The sequence below is a fragment of the Saimiri boliviensis genome, chromosome 3 (genome assembly GCF_048565385.1).
Source record: "Saimiri boliviensis isolate mSaiBol1 chromosome 3, mSaiBol1.pri, whole genome shotgun sequence".
NCBI lineage: Eukaryota > Metazoa > Chordata > Mammalia > Primates > Cebidae > Saimiri > Saimiri boliviensis.
Window position 1 is genome coordinate 166,409,707 of NC_133451.1, and position 19,422 is coordinate 166,429,128.

General features: G+C 36.9%; 1 protein-coding gene and 1 long non-coding RNA gene across 6 annotated transcripts in view; one reads left to right on the forward strand and one right to left on the reverse strand.

The window, feature by feature from the left end:
- TRPC3 (transient receptor potential cation channel subfamily C member 3) overlaps positions 1-19,422 on the forward strand; it is a 76,015-nt gene that overhangs the window by 35,316 nt on the left and 21,277 nt on the right. For 2 of the 5 annotated variants that reach the window (XM_039479011.2, XM_074396944.1), the window contains exons 4-11: positions 2,650-2,814; positions 5,848-6,064; positions 7,521-7,754; positions 10,234-10,498; positions 13,204-13,399; positions 14,655-14,864; positions 16,135-16,182; positions 18,067-18,150. In XM_039479011.2, the coding sequence (XP_039334945.2) occupies positions 2,650-2,814; positions 5,848-6,064; positions 7,521-7,754; positions 10,234-10,498; positions 13,204-13,399; positions 14,655-14,864; positions 16,135-16,182; positions 18,067-18,150 (1,419 nt within the window). The remainder of the gene's footprint in view (positions 1-2,649; positions 2,815-5,847; positions 6,065-7,520; positions 7,755-10,233; positions 10,499-13,203; positions 13,400-14,654; positions 14,865-16,134; positions 16,183-18,066; positions 18,151-19,422) is intronic. The other 3 variants (XM_003936231.4, XM_074396945.1, XM_074396946.1) reach the window with 2 other exon arrangements.
- Positions 561-19,422, reverse strand: part of LOC141584076 (uncharacterized) — a 46,149-nt gene continuing 27,287 nt past the window's right edge. Inside the window, exons 3-5 of the long non-coding RNA XR_012517023.1 lie at positions 3,970-4,094; positions 2,612-2,862; positions 561-612 (exon numbers count right to left, since the gene is read on the reverse strand). This is a non-coding gene — a long non-coding RNA (uncharacterized LOC141584076). The remainder of the gene's footprint in view (positions 613-2,611; positions 2,863-3,969; positions 4,095-19,422) is intronic.

Sequence of the window (19,422 nt, forward strand, 5' to 3'; positions counted from 1 at the left end):
CAATATACTTCCAGGATCATAGAAGGGGCTTAAAGCATTTTGATGAGTGAATAAATTAATGAATGAATAAAGGACATTTAGGGACCATAGAGGGAGAGGTGAAGCAGGAAGGAAATGATCTAAATATAGTACAGGGGCAGAAGTGGAATTTTGGAGAAGTTCTCAACAAGAATCCTAGGAAGTTGTTACATATACCCAGGAAGCCTTCAACCTTGATTATATTCATGAGTTCAAATAACGACAGCATTGGTCTGTGAAATGCTGTTTTCAAAAATTAGAACCTTGGAAAAATGACAAAATCTTGGGTTGGAGAGAAGATCTAATATATCCTTAGCAACTAGCAGCTACTGAAAATCAGGACCTGGGATTGTGAAAACTGAATGGAAAGGGACTCTCATGATAAAATATGCTTCTTAGTTCAGGCTGCTGTAACTAAGTACTATAGGTGGGTAGTTTATAAACAACAGAAATTTATTTCTCACAGTTCTGGAGCCTGGAAATCCAAAATCAGCATGGTGAAGATCTGGTGAGGGCTCTCCTTGGGGTTGCAGACTGCTGACTTCTCATTGGATTCTCACATGGCAGAAAGAGAGTGAGCTCTCTGGCCTTTTCCTATCAGGGCACAAATCCCATTCATGAAGGCTACTCCCTCATGATATAATTACCTCCCCAAAGCCTCGCTTCCTAATACTCATCCCATTGAGGCTTAGAATTTCAACATACGAATTCTGGGGGAGGCTTAGATTTTCAACATATGAATTTTGGGGACACAGACATTTTATCCGTAATATGTTTTTCATGTTGAATTATCAAACAAGAAAAAGTAGCATCTTCTTTGTAGTACTTTAGATCCCCCAAACACTACTGATTAGTACTGTGGGAAAGAACTCAGTTAAGTATCTCAAATCTAATATTTGTCAGTTTTGTCTCACCACCTCTGTCTGTGAGTAGTTGAGTTCCCATGTACAGTGGGGCAGAGGCAGCCACCAGTGCAGTCATCAGTGGACTTCTCCACTGGGTGCACTCCGGGGGCAAAAGCAGGGATTTGAGGAAATTGCACCTCCATTGCCTACCCTGGGAGATGAGACTTTCTTTTTTAATTAAAATTGTTGATAGGAAACTGTGCACCAGTCAGTGGAACCCTGTGCGTTTCCTTGTAAGTGGGCTTTGATAAATAGCCAAATATTAGTAACTCTAGGAATTGCCTGGAGTTACTAAGAATCATCGGGATCATTAACTAGAACTTGATTAAAGAGGAACCTCTGGCCGGGCGCGGTGGCTCACGCCTGTAATCCCAGCACTTTGGGAGGCCGAGGCAGGTGGATCACGAGGTCAAGAGATCGAGACCATCCTGGTCAACATGGTGAAACCCCGCCTCTACTAAAAATACAAAAAAATTAGCTGGACATGGTGGCGCATGCCTGTAATACCAGCTACTCAGGAGGCTGAGGCAGGAGAATTGCCTGAGCCCAGGAGGCAGAGGTTGCAGTGAGCCGAGATCGCGCCATTGCACTCCAGCCTGGGTAACAAGAGCGAAACTCCGTCTCAAAAAAAAAAAAAAAAAGAGGAACCTCTGACCAGTAGGAACTGCAGCTACTGTGTTTCTTAGAGTTCCCCAAAACATTTCATGGGTATTTCTTAATAGGCTCATTGTTATTGTTTATTCTGTTTTTTAGAAGACAGTGACACCTTGATTTTTGTGTTGTTAAAAACTCCTTTAAAAAATATGTTGTCACTCATAGTGGATGTCTGAATTCCTGAGCTTGGACAAAGTGCATACGGCCATTCAAAAGGCATATCTAGCTACAAATGGGCAGCTTTTGGCATAGGGACCTTTACATGGGCCTGACTACAAATAACATTCTGCTTCTTGCCCAGTCCTTCTAAATGATGCAGGCAGATAACTTAACAAAATCGAATGGCTGGGCTGAAATAAGTATAATTTGCTCATTTTTCCTGATTAGAATTGTGGTTATTAAAAAACTGCTGAAGATAAATAGTCATGTTCTTTTGACCTTTTGATAAAGGAAGCAATCAAAAAGAGGGCAGGAGGGAAGTGGCATTTGATGCCAGTTCCTGGAAGCAGTGCATGTGTGGACCCAGCATACTACTTGCAAGTCCATTGATTATTTTTCAGACCTTTTACAGATTTGCAGTAATAGCACATAATTACAAAAGGGTGCGTCATGCACGTATTTTTTATACATGCAGCATTTTAGGGGTTGCTCACAAAACTTCATACATTTCTCTTTTAGCTATAGTCTGCAATAAACCAAGTAACTCTTTTTCTTTTCCATTTTGAACTGAATGCAAGTAAGCTGGCCAACAGCAAGATGGGACACATTTTTACAAAAGAAGCCAGATGTCACCCAGTTTCCACAGAGAAATCTGTGAATCATGGAGGGTTTCTATCAAAAAGAACTATGATAAGTGCAACACCAATTTTACCTTCTCGTTTCCATTCTAGTTCTTCTATTAGTTCTGAGACAATTTTGAAAAATGGAGGGAAGGCAAAGAATATTACCAGAACCTTCCTGTACCTATGCTTTAATATCTTTAGGATGCATGTGCATTTAATAGTTGAACTATTGACAATGGTATGGAAACTTACCTTTCTCTCCCCTTCTCAAACTCTCTGTCTCTCAACAGTTTGTGGCTCATCCTAACTGCCAGCAGCAGCTCTTGACCATCTGGTATGAAAACCTCTCAGGCCTAAGGGAGCAGACCATAGCAATCAAGTGTCTCGTTGTGCTGGTTGTGGCCCTGGGCCTTCCATTCCTGGCCATCGGCTACTGGATCGCACCTTGTAGCAGGGTACTGGCTTTCTACATCTCTTTCCTCTATGGTTGGTGTACCATGTCTCTTTGGGATTGAAAAAAAAAAAAAAAAGTAAAAGCTTCATGCTTAAGACTCTTATCAGTTTTACACTGAATGTTAATTGACTCAAGAACACAGATTCTGCTTTTTAATTACTGGATCAATTCAAATAAAGGATGAAAAAGGATTTGGTACTGGTGGGATAGATCACATTTGCAGGCATAAAATACTTAGGCTTTTAAGATGAAAATCCTCATGGTAGACAGAGAAGGAAAAGCTACTTGAGCAAAGTAGCACTTGTACTGATTTTATTGGCAGCTTATTAACAGTGTCAGCTGGGCTGGCCTGTGGCCAGACCCAGGAATGGAGAGCATGACTGCAATAGTACCAAGAAACAGTTACACTGGGAAATAGAAGGGCAACCCATTTGGACCTGTCAGAAGAAATGTAAGGTTGATTGTGTGAAGCACAGTTGAGAACAGTGGTGGTATTCAAAGTCTTCAAGAAAATGCACGTCAGGTTCCCCTAGCCCTTTGTTCATTCAGACAGTTCTTAAAAATGTAGAATTTAGGCTGGGCATGGTGGCTCATGCCTGTAATCCCAGCACTTTGTGAGGCCAAGGCTGGTAGATCATGAGGTCAGGAGATCAAGACCATTCTGGCTAACACAGTGAAACCCTGTCTCTACAAAAAATACAAAAAATTAGCCAGGCATGGTGGCACGCACCTATAGTCCCGCCTACTTGGGAGACTGAGTCAGGAGAATCACTTGAACCCAGGAGGCAGAGGTTGCAGTGAGCTGAGATCATGCCACTCCAGCCTGGGTGACAGAGCAAGACTCTGTTTAAAAAAAAAATGTAGAATTTAGTTTCTGGGGTTTTAGATTTTTTTTAGATTGTTTACTTGGTTTTGCTTGGATCATTTTGGTTAGTACCTTCATTCTCCCTCAACTTGCCAATGTAGAATCAGTTTAGTTGTGCCCAAGAGATCCCCTAGCAAGATGTGGAAGGAATACTAGTCATACCAGTTATAAAGGGCACTGCCAGAGAGAAGGAGCTGTGCTGAGATCCTTTAATCCTGTTTTTATATTCTGAAATTTGATTTTGTTTAAATCAGAGGTAGTTTCAAGGCAAAATGAATAAAGGGCACTTACAAATGATCCTGGAAATCCGCCATCTCTCTGGCTCAGCAGTCTCCCCTGGCAGAGTTCTGCTCTGCAAACACCATATATGTGTGAGAACATTCATCGATCTCACTTCATTGAGTTGCCCATGCAATCTAAGGCAGAAAATTTGTCATTTTGATCATGTTTGATAACTCGACTAAGTTCTTTTGTTATGTATCATGGAAAATTACTTTAAGATTCTTCAAATACATAAACACTAAAGATGAAAAACTATAAATAATATGAGAGGGCATGCAATAAAACAAAAACCACATCCTACCCAAATAATTTTCCTTTCTGGAGGAAATGAGTTGCAAAGTTCAGGTTTAGAAGTCTCTTAGTGAACCCCAAGATGTCAACTTCAAACCTGATGGAATGTTTTAACTGATTATCAGTTAAAACATTCCATCAGGTTTGAAGTTGACATCTTGGGGTTCACTTCTTTCTTTCCTACACTTTTACAAGTACAGCTAAGTGTGGCATGCTCTGCAGAAAAGGGAAACATGGAGGTTGAGCCATTCCTGGAGCTCATGTTTATAGCTGCCATATACCACCTATCTTACAGCAAAACGGCAACGTAGCAAGAATTTTCCATGTAGATCCCGTTTTTGAGATTGGCATTCTGCTTTCTTTTCATGTTATTTAAAGTTTTAAAGGATTGACCTTTAGGAGAAACAGACTTGACAATTCCCAAGAAAGTTCTATGTGCTAGAGATAAGCTACCCCAAATGTGCCCTTTCAGCAGCTGTATAACAGCAAGGTGATGTGTAAATGTGTTATTTTTCTGTGTCTCACATAGAAAATGTGACATTTGTCTGTGTGCATTCATACTCAATCCTGAAAATACAAGATATTTCTTTCATCATTTATTGACATCACATTAAGGTTCTAGACCTGCAAAAACTTTTGTTTGGAGTTGCAGTCCTTTGGATGTGAACTTCCGTACTTTATAAGGTCATAGACTGAGTTAAAAAGCAGGGTCTGAGAGTGTAGAATAGAGAACATACTTGATAAATCTACCAAATGTACCTAAGTCTTGGACTGTGGAAGCCCTTGGGACAGGAGGAATTGTTTTTCATTTTCACAAGAACGTGGGACTTTTAAGGACATTATATCATAGGGGATTTTAAAGGAGTCACCTTAAAATAATTATAAACTGAACTTTAGAAATCCTTTTGTACCATTTACATGATTACCCAACTCAGAGATCACTTTCAATTAAGTTAACCTACTTAGAGGTTTTAATTATTGTGTGTCTCTCTCTTCTTATTTTGGGTAGTATAACAGATACAATATTGATCTTGGTTCTAATATTTTCTGCCTTTTTTATAGTATACCAGGTATAACTTGATTTTGGAATATTTAGAAATGAGAACTAAAATTTATTTCTGTAGTAGTAATTTTTTTAATCTTCAAAGGGTTTTTAATGTCTTATATGAGTCTATAAGCTCATCATAAAATCTCAATTGCAAAGCAATAAATAATTATACAGTAAAAAGTTGAAGTTTCTTTTCCTAGACCCTAAAAATCTGGACTTTGCATATTATTTTCTGTAAAAATAAGAGCAAGTACCAGTGTGGGCTCTGTGATTTCCAGAAGTGCATCTGTGAATCTGTGAATGCAGTCTACCCTAAGACAAATTGAACGTTTAGAAACCATGAATTTTGAAGACTTATTAAATTATTTTTGGAGGAAGCATCCCGCTAAAAAAAGAATATTTTTCATGATGTAGAGCTTTTTGGAAACAGAAGCAGAATTTTGAGTGTTCTCCTTTCATCTATTTTTTTTTTTTAATCCTGTATTGTAATTGCTACAAGTGAAAGCCAGATTTTCTGAAGCAAACTTTTCCTCTATGTTTTGTTACAGCTGGGGAAAATTCTGCGAAGCCCTTTTATGAAGTTTGTAGCACACGCAGCTTCTTTCATCATCTTCCTGGGCCTGCTTGTGTTCAACGCCTCAGACAGATTCGAAGGCATCACCACGCTGCCCAATATCACGGTTATTGACTATCCCAAACAGATATTCAGGGTGAAAACCACCCAGTTTACATGGACTGAAATGCTAATTATGGTCTGGGTTCTTGGTAAGCCTTTTATTTTAAGTACCCTAATTTCTACCAAAAAGTAATTATATACATAATTGTCATTTTTCTATTGAAAAAAATGTTATGTCTTATATGGTGATAACATCACTGTTGTAAGATAAGCTAAATAGCAAAATAATTAAATAATTTTCTAGCTAGCTAATACTAAAAGGTATTCCTTAATACTAAATAATTTTTTTCATGGGTAACATGAGCCTAATTACAAATATACTGTGTTTCAGAAATCTAACTTCAATTATTGAACAAGATGTAAGTTTTAAAATGTGACTCACTGTGATCAATTATTTAATTGAAATACTTACGAAATGACCCAGTGGTTATCAATTGATGACAGAGAAAATTTCTCTGTTACTTTAGTTCCAGAGATTTTAAGAGACTTTTCATTTTCAGAATATTTGTTATTAGGTTGGGTACTAAAGTAATTGTGGTTTTTACTATTTTTTAAATGGCAAAAACTGCAATTACTTTTGCACCAACCTATTTCACCTTACAATAACCCATTTTGAATAGCTAGGTTAAAATAAGAATTTGACATAATGTGAGGAAAATAATTTGCTGTGCTCCATGCTAAGAAATGGAAACTGGAACAAGGTTGTTTATTGCTGATTAATCCGAAGTCATTTTTGCACATTCTCTTTTATCCAGTGTAATTCTTGGTATCTTCTCATTTTCTGAGTTAGTAGGTTCATTCCTCCCTTCATTCACTCTTGTGGCCTCGGCCTAGGTCATATAATTATTTTATAAATTTTCTTCTGAGCCATTATATATTTTTTTAATTCCACAATATTTTCCCTTTTTGTAGTCAGGACAATTTGTTAAGTTGGACTATTTTGTCCTTTTTTCCAAGGATGGCATTTTCTGCTTTCAGTTCCTTCAGAATGTCCTAGGGCCTCCCACTTAAGGGTTTCATCTTTTTCAAATGATGTTGCTTACTTCCCAGCATGACATGGAATTGAGGAGAAAGGATAAGAGGATTATTGGGAAACTGTTCTTGTTAAAAATCTTGGGGACTTATTTCTCCACTAATCACTATGGTCTGATAACTAACCATTGTGATTTTATAAGAACATATTTTCTTCTCCAAAAGTCTTATGGGATGACTTGAAGAGCCTTCCTTGCTTATTTCCTTTCCTTTTTCCTTCTCCCCACCCCCCTCCACCACCTCCTCTACATGAATAGAGACATTTCTGGTGCCATATGTAGACTGTACTTCTGCAAATTCTAATGTGGTGGAGTGAATTATTTTCTTAGCAGGAGCTTCTTCCATTTAACTCTGCCCAGGGCCTCAGTGACCATACAGTCAATGCTTTGTGATGCCTAGTACAGTGCTCGATGTGTAGGGTATTTCAGAGAATTGGCTGATGATGGACAGAATAATGGCTTCTTGGTGTAGCCTGTAAAATCTGACCTGTACCTTCTGTATTTGTTGTGACAGGAATGATGTGGTCTGAGTGTAAGGAGCTCTGGCTGGAAGGACCTAGGGAATACATTTTGCAGTTGTGGAATGTGCTTGACTTTGGGATGCTCTCCATCTTCATTGCTGCGTTCACAGCCAGATTCCTAGCTTTCCTTCAGGCAACAAAGGCACAACAGTATGTGGACAGTTATGTCCAAGAGAGTGACCTCAGCGAAGTGACACTCCCACCAGAGATACAGTATTTCACTTATGGTAAGTTGTTAGCTTCAGGGTACCATTATGTTTTGGGAAAGGTATCAGAACCACATTTTGGAAGGAAATGCCAATGAGAGGTGTATTGAATATTTACTGTGGACAGTGGAGAAAGCATGAACTTTGGAACTCTACACAACTGGATTCATTTCAAGGCTATGACTCCCCCTGGTTGTGTAACCTTGTTCAGGTCAATTTGCTTCTCTGTGTGTCAGTTTCCATAGCTATAAAAAGACAGTGTTGCAAGATGGAAGAAAATTATCTTTAACCCTATAAGATAATTATTATTGGGACTGTCTTAATTAGGGAAAAAATAGTTTGATAAACTGTTTGAATGTGGAAGATAAGTCCCTGAGAGCATGGATTCAAGGAGATAAGATAATAAAAGGTGTTAAACTGCTCTGCAGGCAAAGTGAACAGTAATTCAACAGAGGCAGGAAGTAGGTTCTAAAGTGACGGTGAGAATGTAAGCCCTGGAGAAACAGCAGAAATATGGGGGGAGGATGTTGTCCTGTTCATATGGCATGGAATGAGGTTCATGCCAAACTTCTCTATATTATGTCAGTGAGATCTCAACTGACATCCGATGTGAAAGGACTTGATGCCTTGCTTGCCCCATACAAACCAGTGGTAAGTAATGTTAGCCTCCTTTCCCCTGAGGTCAGATTGAGGAGCCATAGTTAGCAAATTTGTATATAGTTGTAAAATCTGAAATCTGGAAAAGACTTCAGATTTCATGAAAGTATTGTATAATTTTCATCTTACAAGTAAGGGAACTCAGGCACAGAGCTTAAATGTGTTCTGGTTGTGAAGAATTATTTTTTATGGGTGTAATTAGGGCATACTGTAATGAGTACAAGCAGCATGTTAACGTTACTGAAGGCTGGACTTCAGCTCCAAAATATACGATGTAATTAAGTACCTCTGTTATTGTCATAAGCAAAGATGTTTATATACCAAGGAGACTTGTTCAAATGAGCACCATTTGTAATTAATTAATTTTATGTTGTATTTTATGTAATATATCTTGACTATTTCATAACCTATTTATTTAAATTTATTCACGTATATTTAGTGACTGTTGTCTGGAAGGGAATTTGTGGATTCAGGCTTCCCTATCTCCTATATGTATTGTTTTGATCAAGTTTTTAACTTTTCTAAGTCTGGTTTCTGCATCTCTAAAAAGAGGATAATAGTATCACATCCATAGGATCACTGAAAGCAGTGTCTGACATATATTAAACATTCAATAAATGTTAATTTCTTAAACATTTATTTTGGATTCAGAGGGTACATGTGCAGATTTGTTACCTTAGTATATTGCATGATTCTGAGGTTTAGAGCTAAGAATGACCCCATTACCCAGTTACTGAGCATATACAGAATAGATAGTTTTTCACCCCTTTCCTCTTCCCTCTAGTAGTTTCCAATTTCATTGTTGCTATGTTTATGTCCATGAGTACCCAATATTTAGCTTCCACTTATAATTGAGAACCTGCTATATTTGGTTTTCTATTCCTGCATTAATTCACTTAGGAAAACGGCCTCCAGCTGCATCCATGATTGTTGTTCCTTTTTGTGGCTGCATAGTATTCTGTGGTATAGATATACCACATTTTCTGTATCCAATCCACTGTTGATGAGTACCTAGGTTGATTCCATATCTTAGCTATTGTGAATAGTGCTGCAATGAAGATGCAAGTGCATGTGTGTTTTGGTAAAACAATGTTTTATTTTGGATATATACGCACTAATGGAGTTGCTGAATTGAATGGTAGCTCTAAGTTCTTTGAGAAATCTCCGAAGTGCTTTCCACAATGGCTGAACTGATCAATAAATGTTAATTTTTGTTGTTATTGCAGAAGTCTACAATACATTCATTCTTTTGGGAGTGACTCAGTTTACACAAAATTAACCACATAATATTTTACTGACCTGCCAGGTCTGCTGCAGACTTAATAAGTGACCTTGAAAGGGTTGTTAGGGATCCTCATTCTGAATCTATATCCGAAATATTTTATTTGCATAAACTGTTGGTTGAACTAATTTTTCCACAAAATATGGAAAAGAAGTTACACTCCAACTGTGCCTACAGGATGATAAAATCCCTAGTCAGTAAATCTAATAACTGAAGGGACAAATCAGTCAAGTCAGTTTTTTGTCATCCTGGATACAGCCTATGTCTAATGAAGTGTTTTAACCGCTTCGTGTTTTGTATTTTATTCTGTTTCTGCTCAATGTAAGGTCAGTTTAGCATCTTTATAATAGTAAGTAATCCATCGAAAGTAATGTAGAATTTACGTTTCTGGTTTAAGATGAAAATAGTACCTGGATAGTTAATTAAATCTAGAGTAGCTTCAACTGAGATGGTAACCACCTACCTACAAGATAGATCCTATTTAAGGTATTTGCTTTGTGTACAGTAGTTGTATATGAATAGAAAGCTCCATTTTTAAACTCTTTCTCTCTTTTTTTCTAGCTAGAGATAAATGGCTCCCTTCTGACCCTCAGATTATATCTGAAGGCCTTTATGCCATAGCTGTTGTGCTCAGCTTCTCTCGGATTGCATACATCCTCCCTGCAAATGAGAGCTTTGGCCCCCTGCAGATCTCTCTTGGAAGGACTGTAAAGGACATCTTCAAGTTCATGGTCCTTTTTATCATGGTGTTTTTTGCCTTTATGATTGGCATGTTCATACTTTATTCTTACTACCTTGGGGCTAAAGTAAATGCTGCTTTTACCACGTAAGTAAAACATCTTATTACAAAGGTACAATAAAGAGAAATTTAAACAAATGTAGAGGAAGCAAAGGAAAAATTTCTCTGACTGTAATAAAGATTTAAGTGCAGAAAAGAATCCATTAAAAACAGTGCTTGTGTGTAATTACATTGCTGTGAGCTTAGTGAGCATTTGACCGTAGAATGGATCAGAATTTGGAGAAACCTTAGACAAAACTGGCTATTTGAAGAAGAAAACAGAATAACAAATTTCTAATACTGGATGTCTCTTACATTACATATAACATTAAAATTAGTTTCATCATTTTGTAGCCAGTACTCTTCTTTCAAAAAGGAAGCATCAGCTTTTATTATAATGTATTCATTAATCAGTACAGGGAGTCGAGTAAGAGGAAATTATAGCTAAACATTTTATAGCCCACTATCATGGTAATACCAGTGTCTTCCTTTGGCCATACTGGTTTCTGCACTGGAGATTCACCACTTCCATGAAGTCTTCCTTGATCAAGCTTCCTTAGTCATATTCCCTTTAAGTTTCTTCAGCATGGAGACACTCAGATTGTGAGATCTTTTCGCACCCAATGGTGTCTGAATGTCATGGAGGTAGGGCGCCCCCACCCTGTACTGCAGTTCTTCCAGTTGGGGAGGTTATAAACCCTCCCTACTTTCCCTTTGTTCCCAATAATGCCACAACTGGAAACAAACTATACACTCAATAACTACTCTATAGGCTGAAATAGAGTATCAAGTCCTTGTAGACATCTCAACTATTCTAAAATGAATTTTTTAAATAGTTACTATAGTACAGGTCTTAGAGGTGAGACTTGAAACTCACTGTATCGTAATGAAGAAGAAGAAAGAAAATCTTTTTTAACTCAGCAGGGAAATGACAAAGAGATCCTGCACATATTGTAACTCCTGCCCCCTTTTTCCTTTTAACTCTATGGTAACTCATTTTATACATTCTATTTTCTTCACTGTTTTGTCTAGGGATGTGGTCATGCAATGTAGTAGAAAGGACATAGGCTGAAAATCACGCAGACCTGGATTTGAAAGCAATCTCTGCTGTTTTCTAGCTGTGGCTTTTGGTTAAGTTCCTGAACATTTCTGTGTTCGTTTCCTTATTTTTAAAATAAGTACAATAAAGTTTAAATAAGGTCGTTGTGACGATTATGTAAGGTGAGTTATATAAAGCCTCTTGCCCACAGTAGGAGCTCAGAACTGCCAGTGTCCTTTCCTTTTTTACTATCCCCCTCTTCCCACACAGGCACTCCATATAGATTTGAAGAGAAGGTAGGGACAGCAAGGTTTGCAAAGGAGCAAGAGGAAGGAGCAGGAGAATTTTTGTGATGCAGTTAAATAAATGGCAGGAATAAAGAGGTTATAGTTTTTCTTACTCTCCTGTCAGCATCTGTGCCATAACATCACACAGCCAAATGTTTCATAATTGAGAATAAATCTATAGAAACAGAGGTATTCAACCATCCATCCTCAGGGTTTAGCAAAATTTCTACAACATAATAGGTGCTCCATCAACATTTGTTGTGTGAATGAATGAATAAACTAGTACTGAAGCCTACAAATCTATAAAATTCATTGTTATTTAGGATCTGTTATAACACATTTAAAAAGTACTATTTTTACGAATCTTTTTCTGGAAAAAAACTTACTCTTGAAGGTGTAATGGAATTCTATCTGTGTAAATCTTTAATTTAAGGATTGTTAATTTAGTTCACCAGTGATTACAATTTGGTTCTATGACAAAACCAGCCAAATACGTGTTGCCAAAGGTCACTTAAGGGACAAAAGTAGGTAATTAGTCTGGTGAGGGCCTAAGTGCTCCTTCTCTTCATTTTCAGTTAAGTATTTCTAGGTAGGTGATACATTCTTGTGATAAAAAATTTAGATAGAGAGGCATCTACAGGGAAATGCCTGTCCTTCTACCTAACCTTGGCCCAGTCTCTTACTTCTCCTTAGTTCCCAGAGGCAATGGTTTCTTTTCAATCTTTTCAGAGGCATTTTTTAATATAAAAAAGAATATAAGTATTTGTATGCCCCTCTTTTTTATTTAAGTGATAGAATATTTCATACTTGCTATAGCTCTTTTTTTTCATTTATTATATCTTCAATATAATTTATATAAACACATGAAGCTCAGCTTGTCTTATTTTTCCCACAGTGACTGCATAGCATTCCCTTGTATGGATATACCAGTATTATTTGGCCTGTGCACTACTGATGGATATTTAGATTACTTTCATTCTTCTGCACTGCAAATGATGCTGCAAGGAATATGTTTTTACATACTTCTAAAAAATTGGGTATATAATTTAAATCCCAACCCTGTTCTACTACAGAAAACTTGATTTAAATTTCTAAATCACCTACAAAATCAAACACCAAATTCCCATTTTTTTAGGAGAAAGGAATGGTTATTGTGACTTGACTTCAGCTTTCTCCTGTGGCGTTCAGAGAATTTTCACTTAATGATAACTTCAGAAAAGCTGGGCATTGGCACTATGTAATTACCAGTTCCTGAAAACCTGAGAGTATAATTTTTCTGTAAAATGTCGTAAGAAAGTAATTATACTCTTGGAGTGTATTATGGTGGTATTTTAATCTGTACAAGAGAGCCTAACTTGTTTTTAGTTTTCACTCCTGCACATTGAAAACTGCTAACTTACTTACTTTGTACCTTATTTCTTCAACAGTGTAGAAGAAAGTTTCAAGACTTTGTTTTGGTCAATATTTGGGTTGTCTGAAGTGACTTCCGTTGTGCTCAAATATGATCACAAATTCATAGAAAATATTGGATACGTTCTTTATGGAATATACAATGTAACTATGGTGGTCGTTTTACTCAACATGCTAATTGCTATGATTAATAGCTCATATCAAGAAATTGAGGTAAATCTGTTTTCTATCCATAGTGTTTATCCTTGTCATCCTGTTCTTACAGTAAACATCTTCTGTACCCTATGGCTGAGCTCCAGCTCATATAACAAAGAGGCTTATATCCACACAGAACTTGGACTTTTTCCTGTGTTTTCTACCTAGATAGGTAGCTATACACATTCTAGTGTCTTCTAGGTGCACAGCAGGGGTCCCCATGAATTTACTGCTGCTCTGCCTTCTCTTGGAGTATATTTCAAAAGTTTTGAAATTAGTGGCTAGAAGAAGTATTGGCCCTAAGGAAATTACTCTTTGTTCAGTAGCCAGCCCACCATTCTACCTGGTAGAATGACCAGATGCTTGGCAAACACTAATGATGTTCTTTATCCAGTCAAAATTTTGGGTATCCTAGAAATCACTTGATTCTTAGTTTTGGATTTGGCTGGGTTTGGTACCTCTCTTCACTGTTGTATATATGTTTTCTTACGTCCTTCAATTTAGTGTTCAGTATCTCTTTAGTGCTTTGCTGTTTGTTAACTCCACCAAATCTCTATGTATGTTTTAGAAACTCATAATATAGTACTGTCAAAGCAGAAGTTTTGGTCCTAATGGCCTTCTAGGTTGTGTGAACTGAGAGAGCCAACTTCCTCCTCGTAAGGCCCACTTCCCTTCATTTCTTCTGTCAGTTAGGGTGGTTTCTCCTATCACTGTGGGCAGCACAGAGAATGGAAGGAGATGTAAGACAGGTCTAGGCTACTTAGGGACTCATGAGACATTCGGGAATATATGGTAGATGCAGAAACACCAAAAAGCAATTCATCTGAGAACCATTTTTTCCCCCTTGCCCTTGAAATATAATATGCTGTGTCTACAACCTGGCTTGTATAGGTATAGGTGAGGAAGGAGGATGGGAGATAGGCAACTATTGTTGAACATGCAGAATTGATTGGGTTGGGGGACAGAGGGAGGAATTAATCTTTCTATCCTTCCTTGGCACTCACTTTTTCTTATCTTTTTTACCTTGTTTTTAGATAGTAGACAGGAAATTCTGTTTAAATTTCAATGGGTACATGTAGAGGCATATGAAAGAGAATGAGCATATTTTATTTGAAAAATGAGAATATTATGTAGGTCTATAGAGTATATGTAGATAAATGTGTATAAGTCATCTGTTTCAAAAACAGATTCATTGTAAAAAACGTATTAGCATCAGTTAGTAGAATAATAAGCTTTTAAAATTAGTTATCTTTTTTGTATTTTTGTGACACAGGATGACAGTGATGTAGAATGGAAGTTTGCTCGTTCAAAACTTTGGTTATCTTATTTTGATGATGGAAAAACATTACCTCCACCCTTCAGTCTAGTTCCTAGTCCAAAATCATTTGTTTATTTCATCATGCGAATTGTTAACTTTCCCAAATGCAGAAGGAGAAGGCTTCAAAAGGATATAGAAATGGGAATGGGAAACTCAAAGTCCAGGGTAGGTATCAAAAACTTATCAAGACCTTAAAATGAATGTTCTGTCTTTTTTTTCCTTGTCTTTTGATGTTTGTTCAATAATTTTTGTGTGTGAACTTAGAAGATGTTAAAAGTAACTGTCTAGTTCATAGTCTTTCACAGACTAATACTAAATATTTTCATGATATTTCAAGAAGTCACTGAGTCGAGGCCCTGCTTTTGATCAGAACATCATATAAACTACCAGATTAAAAACAAACAAAAAAGTCTTTAACTGGTTAAAAGTAACCAGAAAAGTTACTGTTAGAAAACACTTTGTGTTTGTGTCTTCCATGCTTCTCAACTGTTATTCTGAAGTTAAATAGTTTAAACTTCCAGCCTTCCTCTTGGTGTATGTATATTTCACCACCACCATATTCTCCTTTTTCTGCAAAAAAGTTTTATAGAAACTTTTTACTAGGCTAAATAATCTTTTTCCCATTCTTTTCCCACAAAATAGATACAGGCCCAAGAGCATCTGCAAATAACCATAAATACTCATTTTATAAATAAGCAAGAAACCTTTGATTTATAGTTGAGTCATAGTTTAGTTTTAACAAAGAAGATAATTTTTGTGATGGTACTTTGTTGTCATGAATTAACTTTCAGAGATAAAATATGTATAGATAGAAGGATGCGAGTGAACCTAGATAATAGGGAATGAGGCAGATAGGAACAAATGTATAGAGTTAAAATATAACTTTTTCTAAAATTGTGAAAATGGTCTGTAGCTATAACATCCTAAAAGCCTATCTCCATAAAGCGTAGGCCTTCCTGAGCAAAGGTAGATATATTAGATATTTTTTCTCAGTTGAAACAGGGAGAAAAAGTTAAGATTAGTGCAATTTAATTTATTGCTTTTTAAAATTGATGTGAATTTTCAAGAACTGTATTCTTTAAGCAAGTGACCTTTTAAATCTTCTTTTGTTAGACCTGGTTATGGGCTCTTAAGGCTATTGGGTTACAAGTCAGCGATTGGTTGTGACAGCCCATAATTTAAAATGATACCTCATTTATGCAGTGAGAAGCAGTATAACGCAAATTAGAGAGCTTCGGCATTAGACCTTCCGGATTTGAATTGCGGCACTTATGGCTTATTAGCAAGGAACATGGGTAAATCACTTCACTACTCTGAGCCTTAATTATTCACCAATTGTAGACAATTGTCTAACATTGTAGAGTTGTTGTGAGGATTATATGAGATCTACAAAGTTCCAGCCTCAACAAATATCAGTGCCCTTCCTCATTCACAGTTTACAAAGTGCTTTGCTGTACATTTGAACCTCATGCAACGCTGTGAGGTAGGTATGATCATTATTCCCATTTTATAGATAAGACAATTGAAGTTATTCAAATAATTCACTTATACAAGGTCATATACACTGACCAGTATGGGGTAGGTGCAGAATCCAAGTGTTTTAGCATCAGATGCCTAGCTCTCTCTGTGGCACCTGGATGGCTCATGCTCAGCACCTGAGTCCATCTTTGGTTACCGGCCCACTTCCTCTCAGCAAGCTGTACCTTCAGGTGTGCGGTAGCTGGTCTCTTAAAGGAGCCAGGCTCTAGTTGTCATCCTGGGCAGCTTCTGCTGCTACTGAAATTGACTTTGCTTTGAGGGACCTTTCTTTTTCTGGGGATTTATTAACTGAGACTTTATTACAAAAAGGGTAATCTCTCAAGTGTGGGAGCTCACAACTCTTGCACTTCAGTGTACACACCTTGAGTTTTCTTTCTGTAGTCAACAGGTTTCACTGACTTCATTCCTGATAGTATCATAACGTAAAAGGGGAAATGCTAAATGTCAGGTTGAGAAGAGCACACACAGTAGGCTTGTGGCTACCTAGAACCCTGTAAAAAAAAAAAAAAAAAAAAAAAAAAAAAAACCACACAGCCTGTTCACAACAACGGGAAGGAAGCACTGCATTTAGGCTGTCCTCTCCTGCCTGTATCGCACCATTGACAGGAAAGAATAGCTTTTCTCAGAGAAGATGCTGGAAATAGAAAGTTGGACTCTGATCTCTCAGGAGGCTTGCTCCTCAACTTCCCACTCTTCCCGTATCTGATTAAAAACTGCCAACAATAAAATTTTTATTTTATGTTTTAAATTGTGCATACAGCTGTTTACATCTCTTTAATATTACTTATATTCATATATACTCTTCATATATTGAATGTAGCAGATATTTGGAGAAACTATATTTTTCTATTTCTGTTTTTGGAATAGAGGAAGGAGCCTCAAGAAATCTTTCCTGCTAACCTAGACAGCTAACCTCAGTCAGTAGTCAGATACTGCCCTCCAGTGGCCTATTGGAGAATTAACTTTGTTAGCCAAGTTTTTCTCCAGGCACAATTAATTCTAAGAAAACAAAGGAAGGTCCTTGCCTGTCAGTGCCACTTCCCTCCTCCTTAACATCCCACACCTTCCTGAGTTATAACAGTGGGAAGTAGGTAGTGAAGCCAATCATCTCTTTGGATAGAGGTCCATGCTTTTGAATCACACCTTACAGTGGCAGAGCTTGTTTGCAAATAAGAGGCAGGCCTTGCTCACATAAATGAAGACTAGACAGTAGCATTTGCATGTTCCTCTTGCTTTCTGTTCCTACCCACTCAAAAGCTAAACCTTAAAAAGAAAAAGAAAAGAAAAGGAAACCAAAATTCTTCATCCCTGTTCTCCCCAAAATGGTGAATGTGGCTCAGTATAAGGCCAAGATGCTTTGGAAGATGTGTTATTTTTGCCCAATATTTTAGGGCTACAAAATACCAAATGGTGCCATCTGAACTTGTAATGTGTTTCTATTCAAGTCTAGGAGAGGAACTTGGTCTCAGGAGCAGATGGAACTTCTATGGAATTTGGCCTTCTAGATGCTATGAGTACATTTAGATAAAGTATACAAGGTCCCCAGGAAAAATTATGTTTATTGTGAACCAATGTTTAACATATATATTCAATTAAATAGTTCTATTACAGTAGTACATCTTGCCAACATTTTAACAAATGTGAGCGTATTGCTCACAGCAATTTTAACCTTTGGGAATATATTACATCACTTATAAAGCTCAACTTCCACAAAATGTTTCTTGGGAATGTTGACTCCAGAAATGTTATCAAGGAGAATAAATGGATTATATTTTTTATTCCAAATGAATGTATTCTAATTTACTAGGTTAATTGTATTTTTTCCTAGTTAAACCTCTTCACTCAGTCTAACTCAAGAGTTTTTGAATCACACAGTTTTAACAGCATTCTCAATCAGCCAACACGTTATCAGGTAAGCATACATTAGACATATCTCTTGATCTGTATGTTATTCCATATATGTCTGTGTGTGTTTGTATATGTGTGTGTCGTGAGTTGAATTATATTCTTGAGATATACCATGATTAGTTCAGAACAGAGAAAATGATTCAACACCTGTAAAAATTTTTAAAAAATAAATTTAAAATAAGAGAAAATAGTAGATTAGTTGGAGGAGCCTTTAGAAATCAGTCCAAATCCTTCATTCTTTTAACTAAGAGTTCCTCATGCAATATTGAAAGCAAAGTGTTGCTACAATTACCAAATAATTTATAACTTAAATTGAAGAAAGCAGAAGACAGGGTACTTTAGAATGAATAGTGCTCTCACAGTAGGAAAATTTGATACATTTCTCTAGGTTTTTCTTTCAGGTGATCCATTTTTTAAGTGGATTGTTTGGCTATACTGTTTCATGAGTACTACCTTAAAATAACGTTTGCATTTGATACTGGATGTGACATTTGAACACTATCCTCCAACTCAGAGGAGGTTATAGTTCTTTATTTTTCATCTAGTTGATTGTTTTGATTATGAAGTCTTTGACTTTCTGATGTGTGTAAGTTCACAAGAGTGAAGATCAAGGAATTTATAACATATTGGTGATGTCAATTACTGCATATTGTTCTATTTCTTATCCAATTATTTTGGAAGCAGAAAACTACAAAATGGCTCAGCACATTGATTGTCAAAGTCTTTTTTATTTTTAGAAAATTTTTATAAATTTTATTTTTATTTTTGTTTTATTGGTTTTGTCTACTTTTATTTTTTCACTAATAAATTATATTGTATATATTCATTGTGTACATAGTGATGTTTTGATACATACCTACAGATCAGATCAGGGTAATTAGGTAAATCCATCATCTCAGACATCTATCAATATTGTATTGGGAATATTCAATATCCTCCTTCTAGTTCTATGAAACTATGTAATATTAACATATCATTGTTAACTATGGTCATCCTATAGTGGTGTAGAACAGTGGTCCCCAACCTTTTTGGCACCAGGGACTGGTTTTGTGGACAACAGTTTTTTCATGGATGGGGGCGTTCGTTTCAGGATGAAAGTGTTCCATCTCAGATCATCAGGCATTAGATTCTCATAAGGAGTGCACAATCTAGATCCCTCACATGTGCAGTTCACAACAGGGTTCACAATAATAGAAGGATCTAATGCCACTGCTGATCTGACAGGAGGTGGAGCTCAGGTAGTAATGCTCGCTTGCCCGCCACTCACCTCCTGCTC